This window comes from Ornithorhynchus anatinus, chromosome 10 (genome assembly GCF_004115215.2).
Source record: "Ornithorhynchus anatinus isolate Pmale09 chromosome 10, mOrnAna1.pri.v4, whole genome shotgun sequence".
NCBI lineage: Eukaryota > Metazoa > Chordata > Mammalia > Monotremata > Ornithorhynchidae > Ornithorhynchus > Ornithorhynchus anatinus.
Window position 1 is genome coordinate 49738207 of NC_041737.1, and position 27617 is coordinate 49765823.

General features: G+C 47.7%; 1 protein-coding gene and 1 long non-coding RNA gene across 3 annotated transcripts in view; one reads left to right on the forward strand and one right to left on the reverse strand.

The window, feature by feature from the left end:
• The window catches only part of SLC35B4 (solute carrier family 35 member B4), a 35780-nt gene extending 25703 nt beyond the window's left edge, over positions 1-10077 (reverse strand). The window contains exons 1-2 of the mRNA XM_029073349.1: positions 9909-10077; positions 239-352 (exon numbers count right to left, since the gene is read on the reverse strand). Of these exons, the coding sequence (XP_028929182.1) occupies positions 239-352; positions 9909-10054 (260 nt within the window). The 5' untranslated portion in view covers positions 10055-10077. The remainder of the gene's footprint in view (positions 1-238; positions 353-9908) is intronic.
• A 60-nt stretch (positions 10078-10137) lies between these two features.
• On the forward strand, positions 10138-25265 carry LOC103171000. 2 transcript variants are annotated; one of them, XR_486526.3, is made up of 4 exons: positions 10138-10289; positions 11808-11960; positions 19610-19697; positions 24923-25265. It is a non-coding gene; the product is annotated as an uncharacterized LOC103171000 (long non-coding RNA). The 2 variants fall into 2 exon arrangements; XR_005660481.1 differs by lacking the exon at positions 10138-10289 and adding an exon at positions 11477-11511.
• The last annotated feature ends 2352 nt before the right edge of the window (positions 25266-27617 follow it).

A 27617-nucleotide genomic window follows, 5' to 3' on the forward strand; every position in this document is an offset into this window, starting at 1 on the left:
GGGAGCCGGCAGACGCATTCCGCGCCCCCCACTACAATCAATCACTCTGTGCAGGGTCCCTGTCCTGAAGTCGCAGAATTAGGGTTCACCCCCCCCATTCCTGAAAGGAGACTCCATCAGATTGTAGCCCCCGTGTGGGACGGAGACTCTTGTTTGTATTTATTATCACAGTGAGCGCTTAATGAGTACCTTAATGAAAACAAAATACAAGGAAGAGGAGAAATTCTGTTTTCTCTACCTTATCGGAATGGCTGGCTGCTTCCTTCCCAGGTCAGCTTCGAAGATAAAGCCTTCCACCGCTATAAATAAAAACTGTGCAAAAGTCACGATGTTCCCGCATCCTGGAAACCGCCTGAATCGAGGACACGGGAGATGAAAGAGAAAGAAAATTATTTAAGTAGCAGCAACAGTTAGACTCAGGGTTCTAATGAGATCCGAATGAATCGGGAATAAGGAGAGTGAATTTCCACGTTACGTGGGCAAGACACGTGATCTTCTTCATCTGGGTTTTCTCGGCCCAGGAGCGTTATGGAGCTCCGTGCTTGCAGAGAACCAAGTCGATACTGCAGGTATTACGTGGCTCAGTGGAAAGAGCACGGGCTTGGGAGTCAGAGGTCATGGGTTCGAATCCCGGCTCTGCCGCTTGTCAGCTGTGTGACTTCGGGCAAGTCACTTCACTTCTCTGTGCCTCAGTTACCTCATCTGTAAAATGGGGATTAAGACTGTGAGCCTCATGTGGGACAACCTGATTACCCTGTATACCCCCGCGCTTAGAACGGTGCTCTGAACATAGTAAGCGCTTAACAAATACCAACATTATTATTACCCCGACCCGGTGTCTTAGAACCCCCAAATTGATTAATATCAGCTGGGAAAGGCTCAGAAAACTGACAGTTGGCCCTCATTAGGGTCCCTGGGTGGGCAGGTGGATTTTGGCCAAGAGATTTTCGCTACCCTCACACCCCGATCAAAAATCCCCAGAGCTGCTGCCATTTACCGAAATCTCCCAAAAGGGCTTTAAGGGCGAGGTATTATCTGAGAAAATTCACGGGATGGCCCGGGTGGGAGTGTGTCTAATCCTCCTTCAGTGCCCCTGGACCCCAGAAATTCCCAGAGATAAACAAGAACCCAATTCTCGGTCACCTTTCTAAAAAGCAGGAATTTCTTTGCCCGCTTCCTGGACCTCACTGTATTACCGGTCTATGAACAGCTGTTGAATAGTAGGAACCCGGAGTGAGTTACTTTGGAATGTCACCGCATAGAGTAGCTCTACCAGGAAATTGGATACGCTACCTCATACATCCGTGGTTTCACTATGAATAGCAGAATTGTCCCGACATCATTCGGGGACTAGCCACACTCCCTAGCCGCTCTGCTGCCAAATAGCTAGGCAAAACCAGTTTCTGCAGAATCCCACCTTGTTCAAGGACATTTGTCTGGGAATTGGCATTTGATAAGAATCTTAGGCCCCCAGAGCAAAACAGACCAAGAGGACCCATCTGATCCAGTTCCTTGCCTCCAGGCAAATGAAAACTCGGCCCTCCCGGGATAGATTTTTCCAGCATCCCTAATAATAATAATAATGTTGGTATTTGTTAGCGCTTACTATGTGCAGAGCGCTGTTCTAAGAGCTGCGGTAGATGCAGGGGAATCAGATTGTCCCACGTGGGGCTCATAGTCTTCATCCCCGTTTTACAGATGAGGGAACTGAGGCACAGAGAAGTTAAGTGACTTGCCCACAGTCACCCAGCTGACAAGCGGCAGAGCCGGGATTCGAACCCATGACCTCTGAGTCCCAAGCCCAGGCTCTTTCCACTGAGCCACGCTGCTTCCCTAGGTAGCCTGTTTCAATGTTTAACCATTGTGAACCCAGATGTGCTGATGTATCTGGTCAAACTTTATCTGAGTCCATTTTCTCCTCTTCGGCCTTCGGTGGACATGGAGAAGCATGGAAAGAGCAGGGCCGTGGGAGTCAGAGGATCTGGGTTCCAAACCCAGCTCTGCCACTCGTGTGCTGTGGGACCTGGGGCAAATCACTTAACTTCTCTGCGCCTCAATTACTTCATATGTAAAACGGGGATTAAGGCTGTGAGCCTCACTTGGGACATGGACTGGGTGCAACCTGATGGGTTGGTATCCACTCCAGCGCTTAGTAGAGTGCCTGGCACATAGTAAGGGTTCAACACATACCTCTAAAAAGAAATGGAGGACTGAGCTTCTTGTGGGACACTGACTGTGTCCAACCTGATTATTTTGCATCCACCCCAGAGTTTAGATCAGTGTCTGGCACGTAGTAGGCACTTAAATACCATTTAAAAAAAAATCTTTTTGAAATCTCCTCTTCTCCAGGGCCACATCCATTACCAGAATTCTGTCTATGAATCCAGGACTCCTTGGCATACCACCCGTCAATCATATAATAATGATGGTATTTGTTAAGCGCTTACTACATGCAAAGCACTGTTCTAAGCGCTGAATTCATACACCATATGTGTATGTGTCCAATCAGCCTTTCAAATACTTGTGTGGCACCCCCCTTTTCAGAAAGGGAGAGGGCAAAGCCCAGGAGGACTGGCCACCCAGCAAGACGGCCATCCAGAAATGAAACAACGTGAAAGTACAGGGAGGGCCAATATGAGGTGGGCCGGCCACGGCGATGGTTAGAAAAGACCATTATCCAAGGGGGAAACATTCCTCTCAACTGTAACCACATTCCAAGGTCACTTAGGGCATCCGGATGACGGCCGTGACCGCCTGAAACCTGGCTGTCCCCGCCATCGAACAATCAATGGGATTTTTGAGCACTTCCCGTCTGCGGAGCACTGAAGTAAGCACTTGGAAACGTATAATACAACATATTGATTCACTGAGCTCAAGTCTTCCAATTATCCTCAAGTTATCCTCCTCCCTAGCAGTAGTAAATTAGAAATAGTCTTTCACTAAAGACTTGTGGTTTATAGTCTACAGGGTGTCCACATACTCCTACTCATCTGAAAGAAGCCGTGAGGTCTCGTGGAAAGAGCCTAGGGCTGGGACTCAAAGGACCTGGGTTCTAATCACAGCTCTGCCAACTGCTTGCTATGTGACCTTTGGACAAATCACCTAACTTCTCTGGGTCTCACTTTCCTCATCTGTAAAAGAGGGATCCAGTGCCCGTTCTCCCTCCCCCTTAGACGGTAAATGCCCTTAGACTGTAACCACTCAGATTATAGTTTGTGGAATCTAACCAGATATCATATATTTGCCAATCAAATCATCATTTGAATGGGTGAGGCTCTGGCAAGAATCCAGCTTTTAATATAAGAAAAGTTTTGGGAAGGCAGAAACGTCAATTTAGGACGATGTCTTTTGTTCTTGTATCGACAGGTTAGACTGCGTCCAACCTGATTAACTTGTATCTTCCCCAGCGCTCAGAACGTTGTTCGACACATAGTAGGTGCCTAACAGATACTAAATGAAATGGAAAGAGTTTATCCTCTTCCAAAAGTCCCTAACTCATTATAGAGGAGCAATTCTAGGCCCTAACAGAATAATGCTCAAAGTATAGTTGCTGCAGTTTTTCTAAATGCCTTTTAGGGATTTCCTTTCCTTGGTTTTCATACACAAGGTTCCTATCAGATGGGTTCAGGGTGTTCCTTGATGTTCATTTCCCCAGGTGTGTGCATTTTAAAGAAACTAGCCTAGCAACAAAATGACTAGCACTGCCCCAATAGCCAATTTATTTTCTTAATCATTACCCTATTTATTTTGTTAATGAGATGTACATGGCCTTGATTCTATTTATTTGCTATTGTTTTAATGAGATGTTCATCCCCTTGCTTCTATTTATTGCTATTGTTCTTGTCCCTCCGTCTCCCCGGGTTAGACTGTAAGCCCGTCAAAGGGCAGGGACTGTCTCTGTCGCCGATTTGTACATTCCAAGCGCTTAGTACAGTGCTCTGCACATAGTAAGCGCTCAATAAATACTATTGAATGAATGAACTACTAACACAGAAATAAAAGGGAGCACACCCACAGATGAAAATGAAAGGATCCAAGGGAACTATTTGCTTTCAAACTTTGAGTAAAAACCCTAACTCTTCCCCACAAAAAACACAACTTTCCAGGTCCTTCCCACCTTCTCTCTCAGGATCAGGTAATCTTTAACTGTGAATAGCTTCTTAAGAGATACCAGGGTCATAATGGGTCATAAAGATAACCAAAGATTAGATTGTTAAGAAGATAGCAAACAGAGTAGAGTTTGTGGAATCTAACCAAATGCCTATATTTGACAACCAAATCATCCTTTGAATGGGTGAGGCTTTGGCAAAAATCCAACTTCTAATATAAGAAAAGTTTTGGGAAGGCAGATAAAAATGGAGGAGGGTGTCTTTTGTTCTTGTATGGACAGTTTGGATTCAGAAACTGACTTTAATAATAATAATAATGTTGGTATTTGTTAAGCGCTTACTATGCGCCGAGCACTGTTCTAAGCGCTGGGGGCGATACAGGGTAATCAGGTTGTCCCATGTGAGGCTCACGGTCTTCATCCCCATTTTACAGATGAGGTAACTGAGGCCCAGAGAAGTGAAGTGACTTGCCCACGGTCACACAGCTGACAAATGGCAGAGCCGGCATTCGAACTCATGAACTCTGACTCCCAAGCCCGTGCTCTTTCCCTGAGCCACGCTGCTTCTCGGAAGCGCAAAGTTAACACCCACCAAACTCTATTCGGTTCTCATTTATTGTATTGGAAGAATATAGAATAATAATGATAATAATAATGTTGGTATCTGTTAAGCGCTTACTAGGTGCTCGGCACATAGTAAGCGCTTAACAAATACCAACATTATTATTATTATAGGTGCAGAGCACCGTTCTAAGCGCCGGGGTAGACACAGGGGAATCAGGTTGTCCCACGTGGGGCTCACAGTCTTCATCCCCGTTTTACAGATGAGGTCACTGAGGCACAGAGAAGTGAAGTGACTTGCCCACAGTCAAACAGCTGGCAAGTGGCAGGGCCGGGATTCGAACCCATGACGCCTGACTCCCAAGCCCGGGCTCTTTCCACTGAGCCACGAATACACGAGCTGGTAAACGCAGTCCCTAACCACAAGGAGTTTACAGTCTAGAAAGGGAAGCAGACATTAAAATGAGAAACAGAAAGGGGAATTGGGAGAGAATAAGGAGCGAAGAAAAATGATCAGAAAACAGTCTTCAAACTCTTGGTTTCAATTCCACCAAATGCACCGTGACATCCCTGAAACTTCAGGTTTTCTCTTGAGAAAGTTATGTCACATTGTAGCTCCCCCACTACCTTGTAAGCTCCACAGGGTAACGTTTATGTCAGATGACTCAATTGGAAAGAGCCCGGGCTTTGGAGTCAGCGGTCATGAGTTTGAATCCCAGCTCCGCCACTTGTCAGCTGTGTGACCGTGGGCAAGTCACTTCACTTCTCTGTGCCTCAGTGACCTCATCTATAAAACGGGAATGAGGACCGTGAGCCCCACGTGGGACAACCTGATTCCCCTGTGTCTACCCCGGCGCTCAGAACAGTGCTCTGCACACAGTAAGCGCTTAACAAATACCAACATTATTATTACTCTGCCAAGCACTTACTACGGTGTCCTTTGATAAACGCCATTGATTGATAGTAATTACACATCTATAGCGCTCTATAGACTGTCCGCGCACTGTGGGCAGGGAATGTGTCTACCAACCCCGTAGTATCGTACTCTCCCAAGCAATCAGTACAGTGACCTGCACACAGTTGGCGCTCGATAAATACGGCCGACTGAGCGGTTGGTTCTAGGTAGGTGGGAGAGAGAAAATATAGAAGGCGCAGTTCCTACTCCGGGAAGATTTTTTGGTAAATATCTGTACCATACTGAGTGACGTCGAAGGAACGGTGCATTCTGACATGGACGAAATGCTCCAGTTAAACCAAATGCAGCTCTTTTGATCGACTGACTGACTGATTGAAAAAGTTCACCGACACTCACTTCCTCCAGGCCCCCGCCTGGTGCCTGAGACGCCGGAAGAGTTTTCTTCTACGCTGCAAAGCCCCCTCGTCCCCGTGAGCCCCCTCTAAGCCACCAAAGATGTCCCCTCCCTCCACCCCCGACGGCCAGCACGTGGAGTAGTCACTGTCATTACCGTGGGCAGCCCTCCCACGCCACCTCAATTTCTGAAGACGATCGCTCAGCTGGGCAAGAGCCGGGGCAATAAATTTAATCCGAATTTCAACTGACTGCACACCCCGGGCTGGCCCTCGACCTTGTCTACGGCAGACTCGGCCACACTGGCCGTTTTCCGTTTCGCACTTCCGGGTGCGTCGGAGCAAAACTTGTCCCACTCGACCCTTCCCCGGGTCCCTGAAAACGAGGAAAATAAAAACCTAATTTCCCCAGTCGTTTTCCCAGACGCTGTCAGTAATTCGAGGGCACAGGGGATGCACCCGGCTACTTCGGATTCCTCCCTTGCCTCTGTCATCACGACGGTGGACTGAATTTCTGGGGTGATCTGGGCGAGGGTAGGGGGTAAAAGGGGAAGGGAGCAGCGTGGCCTGGTGGGTTCTAATTCTGCTCCGCCACACGCCCGCGATATGACCTTAGGCAAGTCATTTAACCAACCAACCGATGGTATTTATTGAACGCTTACAGTGTGTAGAGTGACTCCTCCGGGCCTCTTTCCTCATCCGTAAAATGTTTTCCTCCCTCCCCAGACTGGGCACCGCGGGTGGGATGTTGCACAATATGTTATATCTACACCAGCTCCAGCAGCGTGGCTCAGTGGAAAGAGCCCGGGCTTTGGAGTCAGAGGTCATGGGTTCGAATCCCGGCTCCGCCACTCGTCAGCTGTGTGACCGTGGGCGAGTCACTTCACTTCTCTGGGCCTCAGTTCCCTCATCTGTAAAATGGGGGTGAAGACTGTGAGCCCCACGTGGGACGACCTGATTCCCTTGTGTCTACCCCGGTGCCTAGAACAGTGCTCTGCACATAGTAAGCGCTTAACAAATGCCAATATTGAGAAGCAGCATGGCTCAGGGGAAAGAGCCCGGGCTTTGGAGTCAGAGGTCATGGGTTCGAATCCCCGCTCCGCCACTTGTCAGCTGCGTGACTGTGGGCAAGTGACTTCACTTCTCTGTGCCTCGGTTTCCTCATCTGTAAAATGGGGATGAAGACCGTGAGCCCCACGTGGGCCAATCTCATTACCTTCTATCTACCCCAGCGCTTAGAACGGTGCTCGGCACATAGTAAGCGCTTAATAAATACCAATATTATTATTAAGTGGGGACTGTGAGCCCTCCGGGGGACACGGGGACAGCGTCCAACCTGATTACCTTGCATCTGCCCCAGTGCTTAGAACAGTGCCTGGCACAGCGTAAGCATTTAACAAATGCCAAAAAAAAGAGGAAGTGCTTAACAAATACCACAATCAATAGCATCATTATTATTAGTAATAATACGCCTCATCCGGGGTTGGCTTGTGCCACAATCATCAGAGCGGCATCGAGAGAAGCAGAGTTGCTTAGTGGAAAGAGCTCGGGCTGGGGAGTCAGAGGTCGTGGGTTCCAATCCCGGCCCTGCCACGTGTCTGCTGTGTGACCTTGGGCAAGTCACTTCCTTTCTGCGGGCCTCATTACCTTACCTGTGAAACGGGGATTGAGTCTGTGAGTCCCACGTGGGACAGGGACTGCGTCAACCTGATTCGCTTGCAGTAAGAAGAATTATTATTATGGTATTAAGCGCTGACTCTGTAATAACGATGGTATTTGTTAAGCGCCCACTATGTGCCAAGCACTGTTCTAAGCGCTGGGGGAGATATTAGGTAAGCGGGCGGTATCCATCCCGGAGCCTGGCACATAGTAAGGTCACGTCCTACCTCTGGCCTGGAGTGCCCTCCCTCCTCAAATTCGCCAAACTAGCACGCTTCCCCCGCTTCAAAGCCCCCGGCTCAGTGGAAAGAGCCCGGGCTTGGGAGTCAGAGGTCATGGGTTCAAATCCTGGCTCCGCCACCTGTCAGCTGTGTGACTTTGGGCAAGTCACTTCTCTGGGCCTCAGTTCCCCCATCTGTACAATGGGGATGAAGACTGCGAGCCCCACGGGGGACAACCTGATCAACAGTGCTCTGCGCATAGGAAGCGCTTAACGAATGCCATTATTATTATGATTACTGAGAGCTCACCTCCTCCAGGAGGCCTTCCCAGACGGAGCCCCCGTTTTCCTCTGCTCCCCCTCCCCGTCACCCCAACTCGCTCCCTCTTCTCTACCCATCCTCTTCCACCCCACAGCACTTGTGTGTCTATGTACGTACTGCGAGCCCGTTGCGGGGCAGGGACGGTCTCTATCTGTTGCTCCAATCGCTCAGTCCAGTGCTCTGCACACAGTAAGCGCTCAGTCAATACGACTGAATGAATGAATGAATTATTCTCTTTATTTTTATGAATGATGTGGGTGTATCTATAATCCTATTTATTTATAACGATGCTGCTGATGCCTGTTTACTTGTTTTGATGCCTGCCTCCCCCCTTCTAGACTGTGAGCCCGTGGTGGGCAGGGATGGTCTCTCTTTACTGCCGAATTGTAATAATAATAACGATAATGATGGTATATGTTAAGCGCTTACTATGTGCGAAGCCCTGTTCTAAGGGCTGAGGGGGATCCCAGGTGATCAGGTTGTCCCACGTGGGGCTCCCGGTCTTCATCCCCATTTTCCAGATGAGGTCACCGAGGCCCAGAGAAGTGACTTGCCCCAAGTCCCCACTCTGCCACTTGTGTGTAGTGTGGCCTTGGGCACGTCGCTTGACTTCTCTGGGCCTCGGCGACCTCATCTGGAAAATGGGGATGACGACTGGGAGCCCCACGTGGGACAACCTGATCACCTTCTATCCCCCCAGCGCTTAATAATAATAATGTTGGTATTTGTTAAGCGCTTACTATGTGCCGAGCACTGTTCTAGGCGCTGGGGTAGACACGGGGGAATCAGGTTGTCCCTCGTGGGGCTCACAGTCTTAACCCTCATTTTACAGATGAGGTCACTGAGGCACCGAGAAGTGAAGTGACTTGCCCAAAGTCACACAGCTGGCAAGTGGCCGAGCCGGGGTTTGAACCCATGACCTCTGACTCCAAAGCCCTTAGAACAGGGCTTGGCGCCTAGCAGCGTGGCTCAGTGGAAGGAGCCCGGGCTGGGGAGCCAGAGGTCATGGGTTCGAATCCCGACTCTGCCACCTGTCAGCTGTGTGACCGTGGGCAAGTCACTTGACTTCTCTGGGCCTCAGTTCCCTCATCTGTCAAATGGGGATGAAGACCGTGAACCTCACGTGGGACCACCTGATGACCCTGTCTCTCCCCCAGCGCTTAGAACGGTGCTCTGCACATAGTAAGTGCTTAACAGATACCAACATTATTATTAGTAGTAGTAAGGGCTGAACCCATCCACCGCTATTACGCAGTGTGGCTCAGTGGAAAGAGCCCGGGCTTGGGAGTCAGAGGTCGTGGGTTCGAATCCCTGCTCTGCCACCTGTCACCTGGGTGACCGTGGGCAAGTCACTTGACTTCTCTGGGCCTCAGTTCCCTCATCTGTCAAATGGGGATGAAGACCGGGAGCCTCCCGCGGGACCACCTGATGACCCTGTCTCTCCCCCAGCGCTTAGAAGGGTGCTCTGCACATAGGAAGCGCTTATTACGTGCAGAGCCCCGTCGTGAGCGCGGGGAACGGTCCGCTCCATTCGAACCCACGACCCGGGCCTCTTCCCCCTAGGCCTCAGGGCTTCTCTTGAATGACTGAATGACGAAGCGACTGACTGAATGAATGCTGCCCGGCTACCGTAATTATTGTAAGAGCGGCGGAGGCCGGGGGGGGAGGAGGGCGCCCCCTGGCGGGGGAAGGAGGTAAGGGGGCGGGGTGCGCGCTCGGCCGTCACTCACCGGGCCAGGAGCTCCAGGAAGATGACGTTGCTGCAGCAGCCGGCGAAAACCAGGCCCACGGCGCAGGGCGGCCGCATGGCCGACGGACGGCCGGGCCCCGAGCCCGTCTCCAGCGCCGTCCCCCGGGCCTCGCCGCGGCAGGACATCCCCTGCCCTCCCCGCGCCTCCTCCGCCCCGCCAAACCCCGCCCTCCCCGCCCGGACTACAAGTCCCAGCCTGCACCGCGGCCGCCGGGCGCCAACGGCTCCGCGGATCCGCGCGGGGAGGGGGCGGACGCCCGGCCTGCTTTGCGCGCCCCGCCGCCGCTGAGCCTGCTGGGATTTGGAGTTCTGGCCTTGCCCAGCGCCTTCATTCATTCAACGACCACAAGGTTGGGGTCTGGTAAGCGCCTACTTTGTGCAGAGCACTGTTCTGAGCGCTGGGGGAGAGGCAGGGGCATCAGGCGGTCCCACGTGGGGCTCGAAGTCTTTATCCCCATTGTAATAATAATAATAATGATGTTGGTATCCGTTAAGCGCTTACTGTGTGCAGAGCACTGTTCTAAGCGCTGGGGGAGATACAGGGGCATCAGGTTGTCCCACGTGGGGCTCACAGTCTTTATCCCCATTTTAATAATAATAATAATAATAATGTTAGTATCTGTTAAGCGCTTACTATGGGCAGAGCACCGTTCTAAGCGCTGGGGGAGATACAGGGGCATCAGGTTGTCCCACGTGGGGCTCACAGTCTTTATCCCCATTTTAATAATAATGATGTTGGTATTTGTTAAGCGCTTACTATGTGCAAAGCACTGTTCTAAGCGCTAGGGGAGAGGCAGGGGCATCAGGTTGTCCCACGTGAGGCTCACAGTCTAAACGCCCATTTTACAGAGGAGGTCACTGAGGCCCAGAGAAGTCTAGTGACTTGCCCACAGTCACACAGCTGACAAGTGGCAGAGCCGGGATTCATTCATTCATTCAATCGTATTGATTGAGCGCTTCCTTTGGGCAGAGCACGGGACTAAGCGCTTGGAATGGACAATTCGGCCACAGGTAGAGACCGTCCCTGCCCATTGACGGGCTCACGGTCTTTGCACTTACAGGCTCTGCCACTTGTCAGCTGTCAGAAGTCACCTCACTTCTCTGGGCCTCAGTGACCTCATCTGTAAAATGGGGATTAACTGTGAGCCTCACGTGGGACAACCTGGTTACCCTGTATCTCCCCCAATGCTTAGAGCAGTGCTCTGCACCTAGTAAGCGCTTAACAAATACCAGCAAATATTCCCATCATCACGCCTTAGTGGAAAGAGCCCGGGCTTCGGAGTCAGAGTTCATGAGTTCGAATCCCGGCTTTGCCATTTGTCAGCTGTGTGAGTGTGGGCAAGTCGCTTCACTTCTCTGTGCCTCAGTTACCTCATCTGTAAAATGGGGATTAACTGTGAGCCTCACGTGGGACAACCTGATGACCCTCTATCTCCCCCAGCCCTTAGAACAGTGCTCGGCACATAGTGAGCGCTTAACAAATACCAACATTATCATCACTTCCCACTCTAACCTTATTATCCATTTCGTTTTCATCCATCTCCCTCCCAAGACCTCTGTAAAAATGATTCGACGATTGGGAGGTGGGTATACAAGAGAATGCGGCAGAATATCAAGTGAGGTTTCAAAACGGCCAGTTGAAATGGTCTGTGAAACAAACAAGTCTGTGGGCAGTGAGAAGGAAGGCTGGAAGAGTGCATTAGTTGGGAAAATCTCATTTTCCTACTTACATCTTGATTGAAAATGAACCGGAAAAATATCTACCGGCCCGTCAGGATTGTTCCCGGGCAGAATGGTTCTCCGGATTTTCCTGGGGACGTGATCTGGTTCTCAATAGTGTGCAGCTGTTGCAAATTCCTTTTCCTTTCATTTGTTTTAGCTGCTGAAAGTCGCATCCAGCCTCCCGAAAGTAGGTTGGGATGGTGTTTGTGCCCTCTCTCTACTCTTGCCTCTTCACTGATCCCTGGTCCACACATATGGCTGACTGGCAGTAATAGCTGCGCCCGCAAGAAGAAGAGGGAGCGAGCAGATGGTAAGAGCTTCTGTCTGTGCATCCGAAAGACTTTAATGGATGATTGGTACATGGGTGTTAACCGCTGCCCTTGTAGACAGATACTAATTCGTGGAATAGGTCAGATCTTCTACTCCCGGCTCCTCCGCCTGTCAGCTGTGTGACTTTGGGCAAGTCGCTTCACTTGTTGGTGCCTCAGTTCCCTCATCTGTAAAATGGGGATGAAGACTGTGAGCCCCACGTGGGACAACCTGATGACCTTGGATCTCCCCCAGCGCTTAGAACGGTGCTCTGCACATAGTAAGCGCTTAACAAATACCGACATTATTATTATTATTAGAACGTCTTTCAGACCCAGATTGGTAAAACAGCATCTCCAAGCGCTCAGTACAGTGCTCTGCACGCCGTAAGCGCTCAGTAAATACGACTGAATGAATCGCAAAGTTGAGGAAGATTCGTCCTATTTCCCGTCACCACGTTGGGACACTTTTAAGTGATTCCTTCCAGACCGATCTCGGTTTCGTATTAGGCTTAAAGTTTCTAGGTCGCTGAATTCACAGAGAAGCAGCGTGGCTCAGTGGAAAGAGCATGGGATTTGGAGTCAGAGGTCATGAGTTTGAATCCCAGCTCTGCCACTTGTCAGCTGTGTGACTGTGGGCAAGTCAATTAACTTCTCTGGGCCTCAGTTAATAATAATGTTGGTATTTGTTAAGCGCTTACTAGGTGCAGAGCACTGTTCTAAGCGCTGGGGTAGACACAGGGGAATCAGGTTGTCCCACGTGGGGCTCACAGTCTTCATCCCCATTTTACAGATGAGGGAACTGAGGCACAGAGAAGTTCAGGAAGGCTCAGTTCCCTCATCTGTAAAATGGGGATGAAGACTGTGAGCCCCACGTGGGACAACCTGATTCCCCTGTGTCTACCCCAGCGCTTAGAACAGTGCTCTGCACCTAGGAAGCGCCTAACAAATACAACATTATTAAATCCCATGGGTGATGATAAAACTTGTTCAGAATGCCTTCCCTAAGCCCTCCTCTCCTCTTCTCCCACTCCCTTCTGTGTTGTTCTTACTTGCTCCTTCATTCATCCTCCCTCCCATCCCCTCAGCATCTATCTATCTATCTATCTATCTATCTATCTATCTATCTATCTATCTATCTATCTATCTATCTATCTATCCATCTCTTTAGATCTGTAATTTCTTTATTTTTCTATTCATTTATGTTAACATCTGTCTCCCCAGACTGTGAGTTCGCTGTGGGCGGGGAAAGTGTCTGTTGTTGTAATGTACTCTCTCAAGTGCTTAGTACAGTGCTTTGCACCCAGTAAGTGCTCAATAAATAGGATTGAAGGAATGAAGAATGTCGCAACAGTTCCATTATCTAGCATCTGCCCCGCTGACCCACGGATTCAGCAGCTCAGCATTTTAAGTATCTTATCCTAAGAAGGAATCATGCTGGTCAGAGTGCGTTTAGTTAGTTCCATGGGAGCCTCTGAGACAATACCAAGTGGATGGAAAGAGCTTATGCTCCACAAATGAATATCATTATTCAGATTTCCTCGCTACATATCTAAGATAAAAGGAAGTGTCTTATTTTCGGTTCATTAAGCACTAGGGGGTCTATTTCCCTTTTACTGCAGGCTCATTACTCCCATTAATGTTAATGGCAGTTGAGCGCTAATATTACATCGAGAGGGAGAAATGATTCCTGGAGTATTTGTAACTTCCTCCCTCTGAGAGGCAAATCAAAGCACGGTTCTGAATCCTTCTCTCACTTTGCTAAAGGCTCAGTTTAGACTGACTGCACTCTTCCAAATTCTTCTCCCCGTCCCCGTCCTATATGATCAGTCGATCAGTGGTATTTATCGAGGGCTTACTGCGTACGGAGCTCCGTACAAAGTACTTGGGAAAATTCAACGCAACAGAATTGGTAGAAACATCCCCTGCCCACAATGAGCTTCCAGTCTAGAGGGGGAGACGGATGTCGATAAAAAAAAATAAAATAATTTATATTTTAATGATTTATAGCTCTGTACAAAAGCGCTGTGAGGCCGAGGGTGGGGCAAACACCAAAGGTCCAAGGTCCAAGTGCCTAGATGATAGCAGAGGTCCAAATTGTGAGATTGTGTCCGGAGATGGGATTCTCTCCCTGGTTTAGCCTCCCTGTCTTTTTTGTTATTCCTGTTGTGAAGAAAGAGCAGCAGTGAGATTGTTATAAGGAATATTGAGGCCACTTCCATAAAGACCCCCAGCCCCTCCCTTTTCATCCAGGCAGGATTTCTCTCTCCATCTCTGACATTGTGAAGAGTAACTCCAGGAATGACCGTGTCATAATGCCCTTCTAATTAATAATAATTAACGTTGGTATTTGTTAAGCACTTACTAGGTGCAGAGCACTGTTCTAAGCGCTGGGGTAGATTCAGGGGAATGAGGTTGTCCCAAGTGAGGCTCACAGTCTTCCCCATTTTACAGATGAGGGAATTGAGGCACAGAGAAGTGAAATGACTTGCCCAAAGTCACACAGCTGACAAGGGGCAGAGTCGGGATTTCAGCAAAAGGAATTTCAGGTCTTCTATCGTATGAGATCCATGTTGTACAGGAACTCTAGCCGACCTCATTATCTTGTGTATTCCCCGGTCCTTAATACATAGTAAGTGTTTAACAAATACCCTAATAACAATAATTGTTGTTATAGCTAATAGTAAAGCTCAGATATGGGTCTTTGACCAGCTAGTAAAAAGGGAGATCCAGTGTTTGTAAAATTCCACCAAAGATCTGCTTTGAATCCGATCCTCCCAAAAGGCGAAATTTGCCTAATGGCTTGTCGTTCGGCCAGCACTTTTGTGGAGAGGGAAGAGAAAGCCGTGGCAACCAACTGCTCGACTCACTGAGCTTTACGTTTGTCCCATCCCTTCAGGAGCCTCGTAGTGGGCCAAACTTCCTGCTTTTTATTTTTTAAATGGTATTTATTAAGTGCTTACTGTTTGTCAGCACCGCTCTAAGCTGTGGGGGAGATACAGGTTAATCAGGTGGGACTCAATCAAATAGGGTGAAGGAAAGATATTGACTCTTCATTTTGCAGATGAGGAATCTGAGGCGCAGAGAAGTTAAGTGGCTTGCTCGAGGTCACTTAGCTGACAAGTGGTGGAGCCAGGATTAGAACCCAGGTCCTCTGACTCCCAGGCCCGTGCTTTATCCACTAGGCCAAGCTGCTTCCTCTTCTTCTGGAAGCTCTCCATCCCGTCCCTGGTGGTATCAAGGGTCATCAGACCACAGACCGGCCCCTCAGACCTCATGACCTGTCCTTCTTAGTTCACCAGTGCTCAACTTCCTCAAAGAACCTAGATGGACCGACTTGCAAAACGTGAATGTCGGTTTCCATTCTTCTGTTTCTCCGGGGTTGCAGTTAGACCGTGAGCCCGTCAGTGGGCAGGGATCGTCTCTATCTGTTGCCGAATTGTACATTCCAAGAGCTTAGTACAGTGCTCTGAACATAGTAAGCGCTCAATAAATACTATTGAATGAATGAATTTGTACAGACAGGAGTCGTTTCTGCTCCACCGAAGGGGAACTTGGCTGTCCAACATGCATCGCAAACGTGGGCCAGCCTCTCCTGCCCCGTATCGATTTCCTTGCAGCGGGAGAAAATTTAACTTTCAGAAAGGATCAAGCCCAGGGGCAAGTTTTTAATGGGACGTAAGGTTAATTTTTCCCGCTTAAGTGTAAACCCCTTGCTCCCCCTGCCCCCTCTGACAGTGTCCGGGAGAATTGGCCCCAGCCCTCTTTAGAGTAGCTCTTCACGCTGACAACCCTAAGGTCTCCCCCCGGGAACACGTAATCTTTCCTCGTAGCTCTTATTTTTCAGGCCTTGGTAATATTTTGGTTGTCCTCCTCTGCACTCTCTCTGCCTTGCTTGAAAAGTTGCACCCAGGAGGAAATGGAAATGACTCTGCTAAGCAACACTTGGAGTAATGTATGAGTCTGCCGAGAGCACACCTGGAACGCCGGGCCGAGTTCTGAACTCCTCGTTACCAGCCAGATAGAGACAAATGGGAGCAGAGCGGAGGGAAGAGCTAGAGAGAGATGGAGGAGGAGGAAGCGCTGATTTATGAGGAAAGATTAAAAGAGCTGAATAAATGCCACTTGGCTAAATGATGACTAAGAGGGAATCTAGGGACTCCTATGGAGATCACAAAAGGTGTAAGCAGGCAGCAGGAAAAAACATTGTTTAGGTTGTCTCCGAGAAATAGAACTGGGAGTTGTGAAGCGAAATGAATAATCTAAATGCGTTCATATCACACCTAGAGCATACCCTTCTCAAAAGAAATTTAAGAAACATGCCCATGTATAATCCGTACACTCCGTAGAGCATCCCCCTTCGAGTTAGCTGACAATTTAGCATCAGCCGTTATGGAAAAGAAAATGAGGAAAATGCATAGTGAGAGTGCCAGATCTTCAGGTTTTTGTTTGTTTTAAAGTTTGATGTTTGCAGTAGAAGTGGAGGCTTATTCTACTTCATACACAGAAGACCACTTCTACAGTCTTTGGCCAGCATCATCTGAGAGCTCCTCCGATTCTCTCTCTTTTAAAGATCAAGACAGAAAGGCTGGGTTTTCCAGATGAGACGTCCCAGTTTTCCTGTCTCCAAGATCTCAATTTACCAGATTTTTGAATGGGTTCATTCTGGGGGCCTTAGCACTGAAGTTTTTTTTAGCACCACTATCACCTTTATAAAGTGGGATACCCAGGCTTAATTGTAGACCTCAGTTAAGTACACAGACCTGAATTAACCAGTGCAAACATCGCTCTGGAAGTAAGAATAATGTTGGTATTTGTTAAGCACTTACTATGTGTAGAGCACTGTTCTAAGATCCGGGGTAGATAGAGGGTAATCAGGTTGTCCCACAGGAGGCTCACAGTCTTAGTCCCCATTTTACAGATGAGGTAACTGAGGCACAGACAAGTTAAGTGACGACACTGGTCCCAGTTAATTGCAAGTGCCATGATTATCCAGCTGGCTTTTCAACATAATATCCTGGATATGGGTAGGTGACGTCTCAGCAGGGCAATTACTCCCGCTTTCTCTCCATAGTCATTCCCCAAAAGCTGGGGTTGGCTGTGAAAACAAGACCAGAAGGAGGTGAAAGAACCAAAGTCAAATGCAGAATCAGTGATGTATCTAGAAATAAAACTCAGCTCGCTGAGCTTCCAGTCTTAGCCTCTCTAACACAGTCCAGATGGGAAGAAAATTTAGAGGATTTGAAAAAAATAAAAAACTTTCTAGTGGGAGTAGCTATTCTCCCCAAGGAAAAGGAGAGAAGGAATTTTGGTATACCTTAAGCAGGTTGGATCGATAACTGTGCATCCAGCTACTGCGGACACAAGAACCTAGCACAGTTAGTGCTTGTAAAACTTTATTATACTGATAATAGTGACTGCGGTTATATCCCCTCGAAAGTGTTCTAATATGCTAGGCGGGCAGGGAGATTTGTAATGTCTCTCGTATTTCCCTGGAGTAAGGTTGTATTTGCTCTTTGGTAAGACACCTTGTTCTCGTCTCTCCCGCTGCCAACCTCTTGCTCACGCCTCCCTCCTGCTTGGAGGGCCCTTCCCCTTCAAATCTGTTGGGCCTTTGCTCTCTCTATCTTCAAAGTCTTTCTGATATCACGTCACCACCAGGAAGCCTTCTCTGATTAATTTCTCATCTCCCTACTTTATATCCCCCTAACTATCACATCTGGACTTTCACACCGACTAAACCATTAGGCCCGCCCAGCCTCCCGTAACGTTTATGTGCTTATCTCTACTTATATGCTCTAGCACTTCCTCTTATCTGTAATTTTAGCCTCTGTTTTCCCTCTTCCTTGGAATGTGAGGCCCAGTTGAGACAAGGTCTATGCCTGACCTGATTAAACTTGTATTTACCCCAGCACTTAGGGCAGGACTTGTGACATAGGAAGTGTTTAACAAATACCTTAATCATACTATTTCCCCTGTTTGTCAGCTCCTTGAGAGAGGGAGACACATCTACTAATTCTCTTGTACTCTCCCAAGCTCTGAATGCAGTTCTCTGCACGTAGTAGGTGCTAACAACCAGTAAACCCTATTTTTGTTGGCCAGTTTTTCCTCTTCTCCCTTTTCTCCTCTCAACTCTCCTGCTCACCCTAATAGCCTAATACGTGCACATATAGATATATAATATATGTATTTAGATATGTTAAATAAAATCATGGCTACCAACCCCGTTGTTGTGTACTCTCCCAAGCCCTTAGTACAGTGTTCTGCATTCTTTAATTGCTCAGAAAATACCACTGATTGATTATCTACAAAAACAGGCCAGGGAAAAGGATTTTGAAGGACCCATTTCTAAATGAATAGAAGAGAAAGAAAATAAGGAGCCTACAGATGAGGAAGAATGGAAAGATGGGGAAGAGAGCTCGATTTAGTATTTTAAAGAGAGGGTAATCATAGGTATTTAGAAGTGTGTGGGTGGATAGAGAGATTAGGAGGTGGGTGGGAGAGAGAGGGAGGGCAGGGGTAGACCAAGATGGTAGGTGGTTACGGTGCTAGCCACAGGGTGTTAATATCAGAAGAATTACAGCTGAACCAATCTCGTTCTAGGATTAATGTCCCTTGTTCTGCTGGAGATAATGAGTTCTATAGAATCCACAAGAAGCCATACCTAACTCTTGGCAGTCATTACCCGGCCTCACTTTGTTATTACTCTTGGGTCCTGTGTTTTTCTAGCTCCTTCAGTCTCCTATGGATCCTCAAAATATATTTGTTTTTTTGAAGTGATTCCTCTATGGAAAATCCCGCCCCTTAGAACTTCCCACCCATTACCTATAGCGTGACCTTAGCCCCCTTCCAAAAAGGGGAAAAGCCAGGACTCACGTAGAGAGAGAGGCATGTGATTCCCATATCTTATGCTTTTTTTTCAGCGTGGCTCAGTGGAAAGAGCCCGGGCTTGGGAGTCAAAGGTCATGGGTTCGAATCCTGGCTCCGCCACTTGTCAGCTGGTTGACTGTGGGCAAGTCACTTCACTTCTCTGTGCCTCAGTTCCCTCATCTGTAAAATGGGGATTAAGACTGTGAGCCTCACGTGGGACAACCTGATGACCCTGTATCTACCCCAGCGCTTAGAACAGTGCTCTGCACATAGTAAGTGCTTAACAAATAGCAACATTATTATTATTATTTTCCCCCCAAAAAACGAATCAATCAATCCATGGTATTTATTGAGCATTTGCTGCGAGCAGAGCACTGTACTAAGCACTTGGGAGAGTACAGTATAACAGAGTTGGTAGACATGTTTCTGCCCAAGAGGAGCTTGCAGTCTAGAAAGGGAGACAGACATTAAAATAAATTACAGATACGTACATAAGTGCTGAGAGTGGAGTGAATATCAAGTGCTTAATAGGTACAGATCCAAATGCAGAGGGAGAGGGAAGAGGGGGAAATGAGTCCTGAGTTGTAGGAAACACCAACTATTTCAAGAGGCAGCTGTTTCAAGCCAAGAGCACTGGCCAACTTTAGTTTTCCCCTTGAAACCAAAATAGTTAACAGTTGCTCCCCTTATGGCTCAGAGCAGGTGAAGTGGAGCCAGGCAGGAGGTAGAGATAAGGCAGGAATATATTTTTAACCCATCCTTCCCTTTGTCTCACCATCAGATACTTGGCTGCCCTGTATGCCGGAGCCGGTTTCTAACGCTTCGCTGGATTCGGGACAGTGATTTCCAGTAACTGAGTTTCCTGAAAGGTAAGGAACAGCTCCAGGATAGTGTTTTCTCAATTACCTAAGTGCTTTAACTGGTAGCCTCAGGATTTATTTTTCTGGAATATTTGTCCGCTTGAAATGTTTCCGTGTTTTGAGGGTAGTGGTGGAAATAAGTATTAGAACAGTTACCAAACCAGTAACGTAGCAACTACAGGATATATAACTGAGATAAGCAGGAGATATGACCCAGGGAATCTTTTTCGTATGGTATTTAAGTGCTCTGTGCCAGCCACTGTACTAAGTGCTGGGGAAGATTCAAGCTAATCAGGTTGGACACAGTCCAAGTCCCACTTGGGGCTCACGGTCTTAATCCCCATTTTACAGATGAGATAACCGAGGCATGGAGAAGTTAAGCGACTTGTCCAAGGTCCCATAACAGGCAAGTAGCAGAGCCCGAATTAGAACCCAAGTCCTCCTGACTCCCAGGCCTGTGCTCTATCCCCTAGGTCACGCTGCATCGCTAAAGGAGCTTTCTGGTCTAGCTGAAGTGTGTCCTTTCCCAAAATCAGTGAAATAATTTCCGGTTTTATGTGCCCGTGAACCGTCAAATTCTCAGTATTCATTCAGCATCGCAGTGCAAAAGAATCAGCAGGACACCGTGAAACCATAAATAAGCACTAAGTACAGTGTTCTGCACACAGGTACTGCTCAGTACATATGACTGAATAAATAAATGATGCTACATATTTTCTGTATATCCCTGAAAGGTGGCCTTCTTCAGGCATCACTTCTTATTTCTTTTAGTTTTTTTTTTTGGTTTGAAAGCACCCCAAGGACCCTAAATCTGTCACCTGGTTTCAGAAGCAACAAGGCCTGCTAGAGTGATGAATGTTTAGCAGTTAGAGTTGCCTCCAAAAGTCCGTGAAGTGCGGTGAGAGAGCGGCTGAATAAATAATACGGATAGGCTCTGCCAAAAAACTTTCAGAACTGAAATCTGAAGTCGGCTTATCCTCACGAGTGGCATTGTCTAGTCCCTGGCCTCAGAGAAAAGGTCACGGGGGTTGTTTTCGAAGTGAAATGTCTTAAATGAGCCCAACCTACGGCTCCCTTCTCTGTCGCTGCTTGTCAGCCTGAGTGGTTATATAAGGAGAGCTCCCGAAATGAAATGAATTTCATTTTTTAGTGGTTCTTAGGTAAAGTGCTTTCCCCATCTGACGAGAATTCTGAGACTTGACATCGTCCTGCTTGAATTAAGAGAGCTGACTACTGGAGCTCCCTTTCCTTTTGAGAATCTCGCAGAAGCGGAGCTCTCCCTCAGTCTTGCGGACGTCGTACCTCCAAACCAGTAGAAGAGTACCCGACTGCAGCAGAAAGTGAGCTCTGCTGGAAGGCGGTCGTGATTTATGAAACCATCTCTCGCACCGCAGAATGCAGAAATCGTGGTAGAGAAGCAGCGTGGCCTAGTGGAAAGAGCCCGGGCTTGGGAGTCAGAGGTCGTGGGTTCTAATGCCGGCCCCGCCACTTGTCTGCTGTGTGACCTTGGGCAAGTCAATTCACTTCTCTGTGTCTCAGTGACCTCATCTGTAAAAATGGGGATTAAAAAAAGTGAGCCCAGCGTGGGACAATCTGATTACCCTGTATCTTCCCCTGAACAGTGCTCAGCACATAGTAAGCGCTTAACAAATATCAGAATTATTATTAAGTCAAGAGATAGAATAGGTATTGAATCCCTATTCTGTAGATGAGGGAACTGAGACCCATGGTCACACGGCAGGTCAGTAGTGAAGCCGGGATTAGAACTCGCGTCCTCTGACTCCCAGGCCTGTACTCTTTCCACTAGGTCAAGCTGCTTCTAAGTAGCCAGATAACCTAGTACCTGAAGTACAGGCCGCAATCAATCAGTCCTATTTATTGAGCATTTACCGTGTGCAGAGCACTGACTAAGTGCTGATGACCTCCTGACCAAACAGATTTCCTATTAGTCCAAATTCTTCACTACTGGAGGCCGGTCTTCTTACCAGGACGCGGTCCTGAGCTCCAAGGGAAGGAAAACGAGGGTGGCCACGTGTCCAGCTTTCTGCTGAACTGCCCCTGTTTGTACAGTTATGGCATTGGATGCATTTCCTTTTTGGCATTTTTATTTTAAGCACCGTGGGGACGTTGGGGAAGGAATGCATCAACTCTGGAATAAGCGTGTTGGGTGGGGAGGGTATCAGAGACACCCCAGGAAACCGCCCTAGGGTTGAGTGCCCTTGAACGGAGTTCCACAGAATGTCACGTGAACTGCTTTTGCATTATGCTACATGCCGGGTTTCTTTGCGGTGGGTATTCGTTAAGCGCTTCCTATGTGCCAAAGTTCATACTAGGTGCTGGGGTAGACACAAGCTAATCAGTCCCACATGGGACTCGCAGTCTTAATTCCCTTTTTACAGATGAGGAAACTGGGGCCCAGAGAAGTTAAATGACTTGTCCAAGGTCACACGCCATTCAGGCGGCAAAGTCAGGATTACAACCCCGGTGCTCTGGCTCCCAGGCCCGAGCTCTTTCCGCTAGGCCACCCTGCGTCTCACGCTGCCGGTGTCATACGTGTCCCCGTTTCTGCTGTCCAGCATACGTAAGGGCTATCAGTGGTCACCCTAGGGGAAGCTGTAGGTCTCGACCGCCCTAGAGACCCCAAGACCCCTGGAATTGCAGTAATTTAAAGATGGGAATACAGGCATAGAGATGTAAAGCAACTAGCATGCTATATGTCAGGAGCAGAAATGAGATTTGATCTTTGGGCCCCTATATCAACAGGCCCTGGCTTTGCCTAGTGATCCATAATAATAATCTCTTGAGGAATCGTCTCCTGGGGTCCAGGATATTAAAGAGATTTCATTCTCCACATGGTAGAGACTTGCAGGAACGGCTAAGAGATTGCGAGGAGACCCTCCAGGCGGAAATGGAGAGCTGTATAAAGTAACGATCTATGATACAATAAAAAATGCCTGGCAGGAGGAACCAATTCCTCTCATGCCATTAATTTTGGGTGCCTGGGATCTTCTATCATTGGTTAATAGAATGATATGAATTGGTTACAAAGTCCATTATTCCAAGAAACTAAGCGATCGAATGAGTTATTGTAACTTCCAGATAGTTAAAAGTCAAGGATCCAGAGGATCTCAGACCAATGGGGGCACACGGATATTCTGAATAATTGGGCAGTTGTATTTTTAATGAATTCTCTAGAAAGGATCAGGATGAGGACTACAGGGAGGATTTAGTTCCACTCAGGTTATTTGGAGTTGAAAAGCTGTAGATATTATGTCCATTTCGTTGCTTCTCAGAGGTCTGAGGTAATGTACGTTATTACTACAATACTCTAGTATCCTACCTTGTCTTCTTTTTTACTTTACCCTCGATCTTCCTCTGGCTTTCTCTATCTGCAAATAATCTGTGTCAGTCTCCTCCATTAAATAGTAAACTCATTGACGCAAGGAATGTGTTTTGCTACTAATATACCTTCTCAAACACACAGTCCAGTGCTTAGCTCTCAGGCATTCATTAAATACCACAAAAATAGGATCACTTATCCCGTACATTAGCTAGTGTGTCTTTCTCTTTTATATCAGGATACCTAAATATGCCTACTACACATATTCAAATCTGGCAGGCCTTGGAAATGCCTGAATAACTGAGTTTTCTGGATAATTGAAGTTGGGTCAAGAGATTTTATTGCGCTGCGATTTTTATTGGCGGGGGGAGGTACTGATTTTCATCGGATCTCAGTGGAGATAAGTGTAGCCGGTGCGACAATATTCTCTCCAGTATAAATTTGTATAAAATGGTAATAAAATTGCTACCTGCAGGTGAAGTAATAAGCTAGCAGCTCCTTTGGTTAGCTGGAATGTGCGGTGGGAAGGAACTTAAAGCTGTCATTATTTTCATTCTTGGGCTAATTACTAAGCCAAGCGGCGGTCGATCACGTTCATGGAGCACTTGTTATGAGCAGAGCGTTATACTCTGCGCTTGGGAGAGTACTATGAGGGAGTTGGTAGACTCGTTCCCTCCCCACAGTGAGCTTACAGTCTAGAAATGAATAGAAATAAATTACAGATATGTACAGAAGTGCTGTGGGGCTGAGGGAGGGGTGAATAAAGGGAGGAAGGGCATGGGCGATGAAAAAATGAGAGCTTAGGGAAGGTCTCTTGGAGGAGATGTGATTTTTAATAAGGCTTTGAAGAGCAGTTGTCGGATAAGTAGAGAGAGGGATTCCAGACCAGAGTCAAGGTGTGGGGGAGAGGTCGGTGGTGGGGTAGACGAGATCGAGTTGCAGCGCGTCTGTTGGCATCAAGAGCGAAGCGTCCGGGCTGGGTGGTTGTACGAGAGCAGAGAGGTAAGGTGAGAGGGGACGTTGAATGCTTTAAAGCTGATGGTGAGGAGTTTCCGTTTGATTCTCTAAGCTCGTTACGGGCAGGGGACGTGTCTGCTATTTCTGTGTACTCTCCCAAGTGCTTAGTACAATGCTCTGCACGTAGTAAGTACTCAATAAATGTCATTGATTGGGCACTGCAGTACACTCCGACATCAATTAATCAAACACCAAATCATGACACAGCATATGGCCAGAGGGCTTACAATTAAAGATACAAGCACATAATAATAATAACTGTGATATTTAAGCGTTTACTATGTGGCGAGCACTGTTCTAAGCACTGGGTAGATACAAGATAATCGGGTTGGACACAGTCTTTCTCTCGCATGGGGCTTCTAATCTTAATCCCCATTTTATAGATGAGGACACTGAGGCACAAAGTAGCTGTGACTCGTTCAAGGTCACACAGCAGACGGATGGCGGGACTGGTATTAGAACCCACGTCCTCTGACTCCCAGACCTGTGCTCTTTCCACTAAGCCCCGCCGCTTCCCGTGTGACAGCTATTTCATGACTTCTGCAGTGAGGCTGCCATCCATTTCCCATCAGGTGAAGCTTCCTCATCCAGTTCAGATTCCTCAAGCTTTCTCCACTGACACTGAGCCATTTGAGAGGGAGCGACATGATCAATGAGAAAGTTACAACGACCAAGAACATCCCTCCAGTTTGGTCAGTGGCCAAAGACTATATGCCTCTAAGATCAGCGATGTTGAACATCTGCTTTATTTTTTGCAGTTTACCATTGCTTACATCTCATATTTCAGAGAGGGAAACTGAGGCCCCAGAGGCTTGGTCCCCTCATCCCCCGGTATCATACTATTATTTCACCTGGAAATATTCCATCCCAAATATAGGGAAAGAAAACATGGAGCAAGTGAAAATACCGTTCTGAGAAGAAAGCGTCGAACAGAACCTGTTTCTGAGCCAAGCCGGGAACATTCAGGATTGATTTGTTGATTTGGGTGATGATAAAAATGGTCCCATTTTCTTTTCTTTTTTTTTCATCGAGTTCTCTGCTTTCAAGCCCTCTGGCTAGTGCTTGGATTTGAACAGATTGCATTTGAAATAAGGGAATTCGGGCTATTTTCTAGGATTCTGTGCATGAAGAAACATAAAGGCATACACTTATTCCTACTGCTGTTTGTCCCAAGAATTGAATCTTAAAATTAAAATTAAAGGTTTATGTTGCAGCTTGAATGAATAATTCTCTTATCTGATTTGGGGATTGTGCTGGCCTTAATGGCTGGGCTCAAACTCCTCTGAGACCACTCAGAGTTAAAAACTGTCCCCCAAAAGGGAATTTCCCTCTCACTTCAGTAAAATCTGACCTGGGGTCCCCTTGTCATGATAATTTGCCCACGCTGTCCTCCAGGTCGTTTCACTAATAAATACATTCACAGGGGAAAAAATGGCAGATATGTGTTGATTTTTAAATGATCGGTGGGTGAACATTTTAAAACCGGAAGCCCTGTATTAGCGTGGCTCAGTGGAAAGAGCCCGGGCTTGGGAGTCAGAGGTCATGGGTTCGAATCCTGGCTCTGCCACTTGTCAGCTGTGTGACTGTGGGCAAGTGACTTCACTTCTCTGTGCCTCAGTTACCTCATCTGTAAAGTGGGGATTAAGACTGTGAGCCTCACGTGGGACAACCTGATTACCCTGTATGTACCCAAGCGCTTAGAACAGTGCTCTGCACATAGTAAGTGCTTAACACATACCAACATTATTATTATTATTATATGAGAAGTGATTTCTTTGTAAAGACCTGGTTTCGGGAGTGTATCAAGCTGGCCTGCCTCGGTTGGTGGGTCTTTGATGGCATAGAAATCGATTTTTGCATTTCTCCCTAATGTCCCTGAAGGTGGGGCTATTACTGGAAGGGTCCTCATCCTTCCAATTGGAACATTGGAATGGGGAGAGGGATGTTGCCACAGACAGCGGGCCCCACAGCCCAGGAGAAAGTTGGAGGAATGGGAGACTCACAACTAGTGAACCTGCCCAGAAATCCCATCCATCAGTAGAGGTGTTTCCTGAGAGTGAAAGTGGGTTTTGGTTAGCTAGCTAAGCGCTCATAGTAAGCGCTCAGTAAATACCACTGATTAAATCACTCCTTTTTCTGAGTAGATTAAGCCCAAGAATCTGCCGTTCAACCTCACTTGGCCCATTCGAGTTGTGTCCTCGCCCCAGTTGAAATCCCTCCTCATATTTCCGTTAGGGATGATATTCAAGTTGAGTTCTCACCGTAAAGTGTAGTGTTGAATCAGGGAGGTGAGCAGTGGATAAGGTCCTTTCTGTCCCGCTAATCTCCCTTCAGGCTTCTCCAGCCTCTAGATTGTAAATTGGGTGTGAGCAGGGAATGCGTGCGTCTGTTTATTGGTGTATTTTACTCTCCCAAGCGCTCAGAACGATGCTCAGCACACAGAAAGTGCTCAATAAATGCGATTGACTGCACGAATGAATGAAAGGCTCACCCTGGCTTTTGTCAGCCAAGGCGTGCGGTGAGGTGGGGGAGAGGGTTGAAAGAGCCACGATAGTGGCGATGAAATTTGGGGAATGCTAAATCCAAAATGTACCTGCCTAGCTCTGACTTCAGTTTTACTCCCTCAAGATGTCTCCCGGCCTGATTTATCACCTGGCCTAGAAGATGGAATGGGCTCATTTGCTGCAGTCAAAGTTTAAGGGAGGAGGATATCAAAATGGTAAACGTAGTGTCAGGAGCCTCCCTGGTCAGTGAGTAGGGGTGCTCTCGAAAAGCACTCCTAATTCTGGGAGGGAGATAAAATAATAATAATAATGGTATTTGTTAAGCGCTTTCTGTGTGCCAAGCACTGTCCTAAGCACTGGGGTAGATACAAGGTAATCAGTTTGCCCCACCTGGGGCTCCGTCTTAATCCCCATTTTACAGATGAGGTGACTGAGGCACAGAGAAGTGAAGGGCCCTGCCCAAGGTCACACAGCAGACAAGCCGCGGAGCCGGGATTAGAACCCACGTCCTCTGACTCCCGAGCCCGTGCTCTTTCCACTGAGATACGCTGCTTAAAAATCAGGAGGAGGTCTGTCATTCGGCCCCATTATGCTTCTCCTCTGTCCTCTTCCCCTTCAGGGGTAGGTAATAAAAATGGTCCAAAACCTCACCCAAGGTGCCAGCCGGTAGCTCAACTTTAGCTTCTTTCAGTAGAGAAGCAGCGTGGCCTAGTGGAAAGAGCAGGGGCCTGGGAGGATTTGGGGGTTAATCCTGGCTCCGCCACATGTCTGCCGTGTGACCTTGGGTAAGTCATTTCACTTCCTCTGTGTCTGTTACCTCATCTGTAAAATGAGGATTAAGACTCTGAGCCCCATGCGGGTCAAGGGACTCTGGCCGACCCGATTTGCTTGCATATACCCCAGCACTTAATATCGCAGTTATTATTAATTATTGCTATTATCATCATCATTATTACTTGGGGCCAAGCACTGCACTGTACTGGGAAGCAGCGTGGCTCAGTGGTAAGAGCCTGGGCTTCGGAGTCAGAGGTCATGGGTTCGATTCCCGGATCTGCCGCTTGTCAGCTG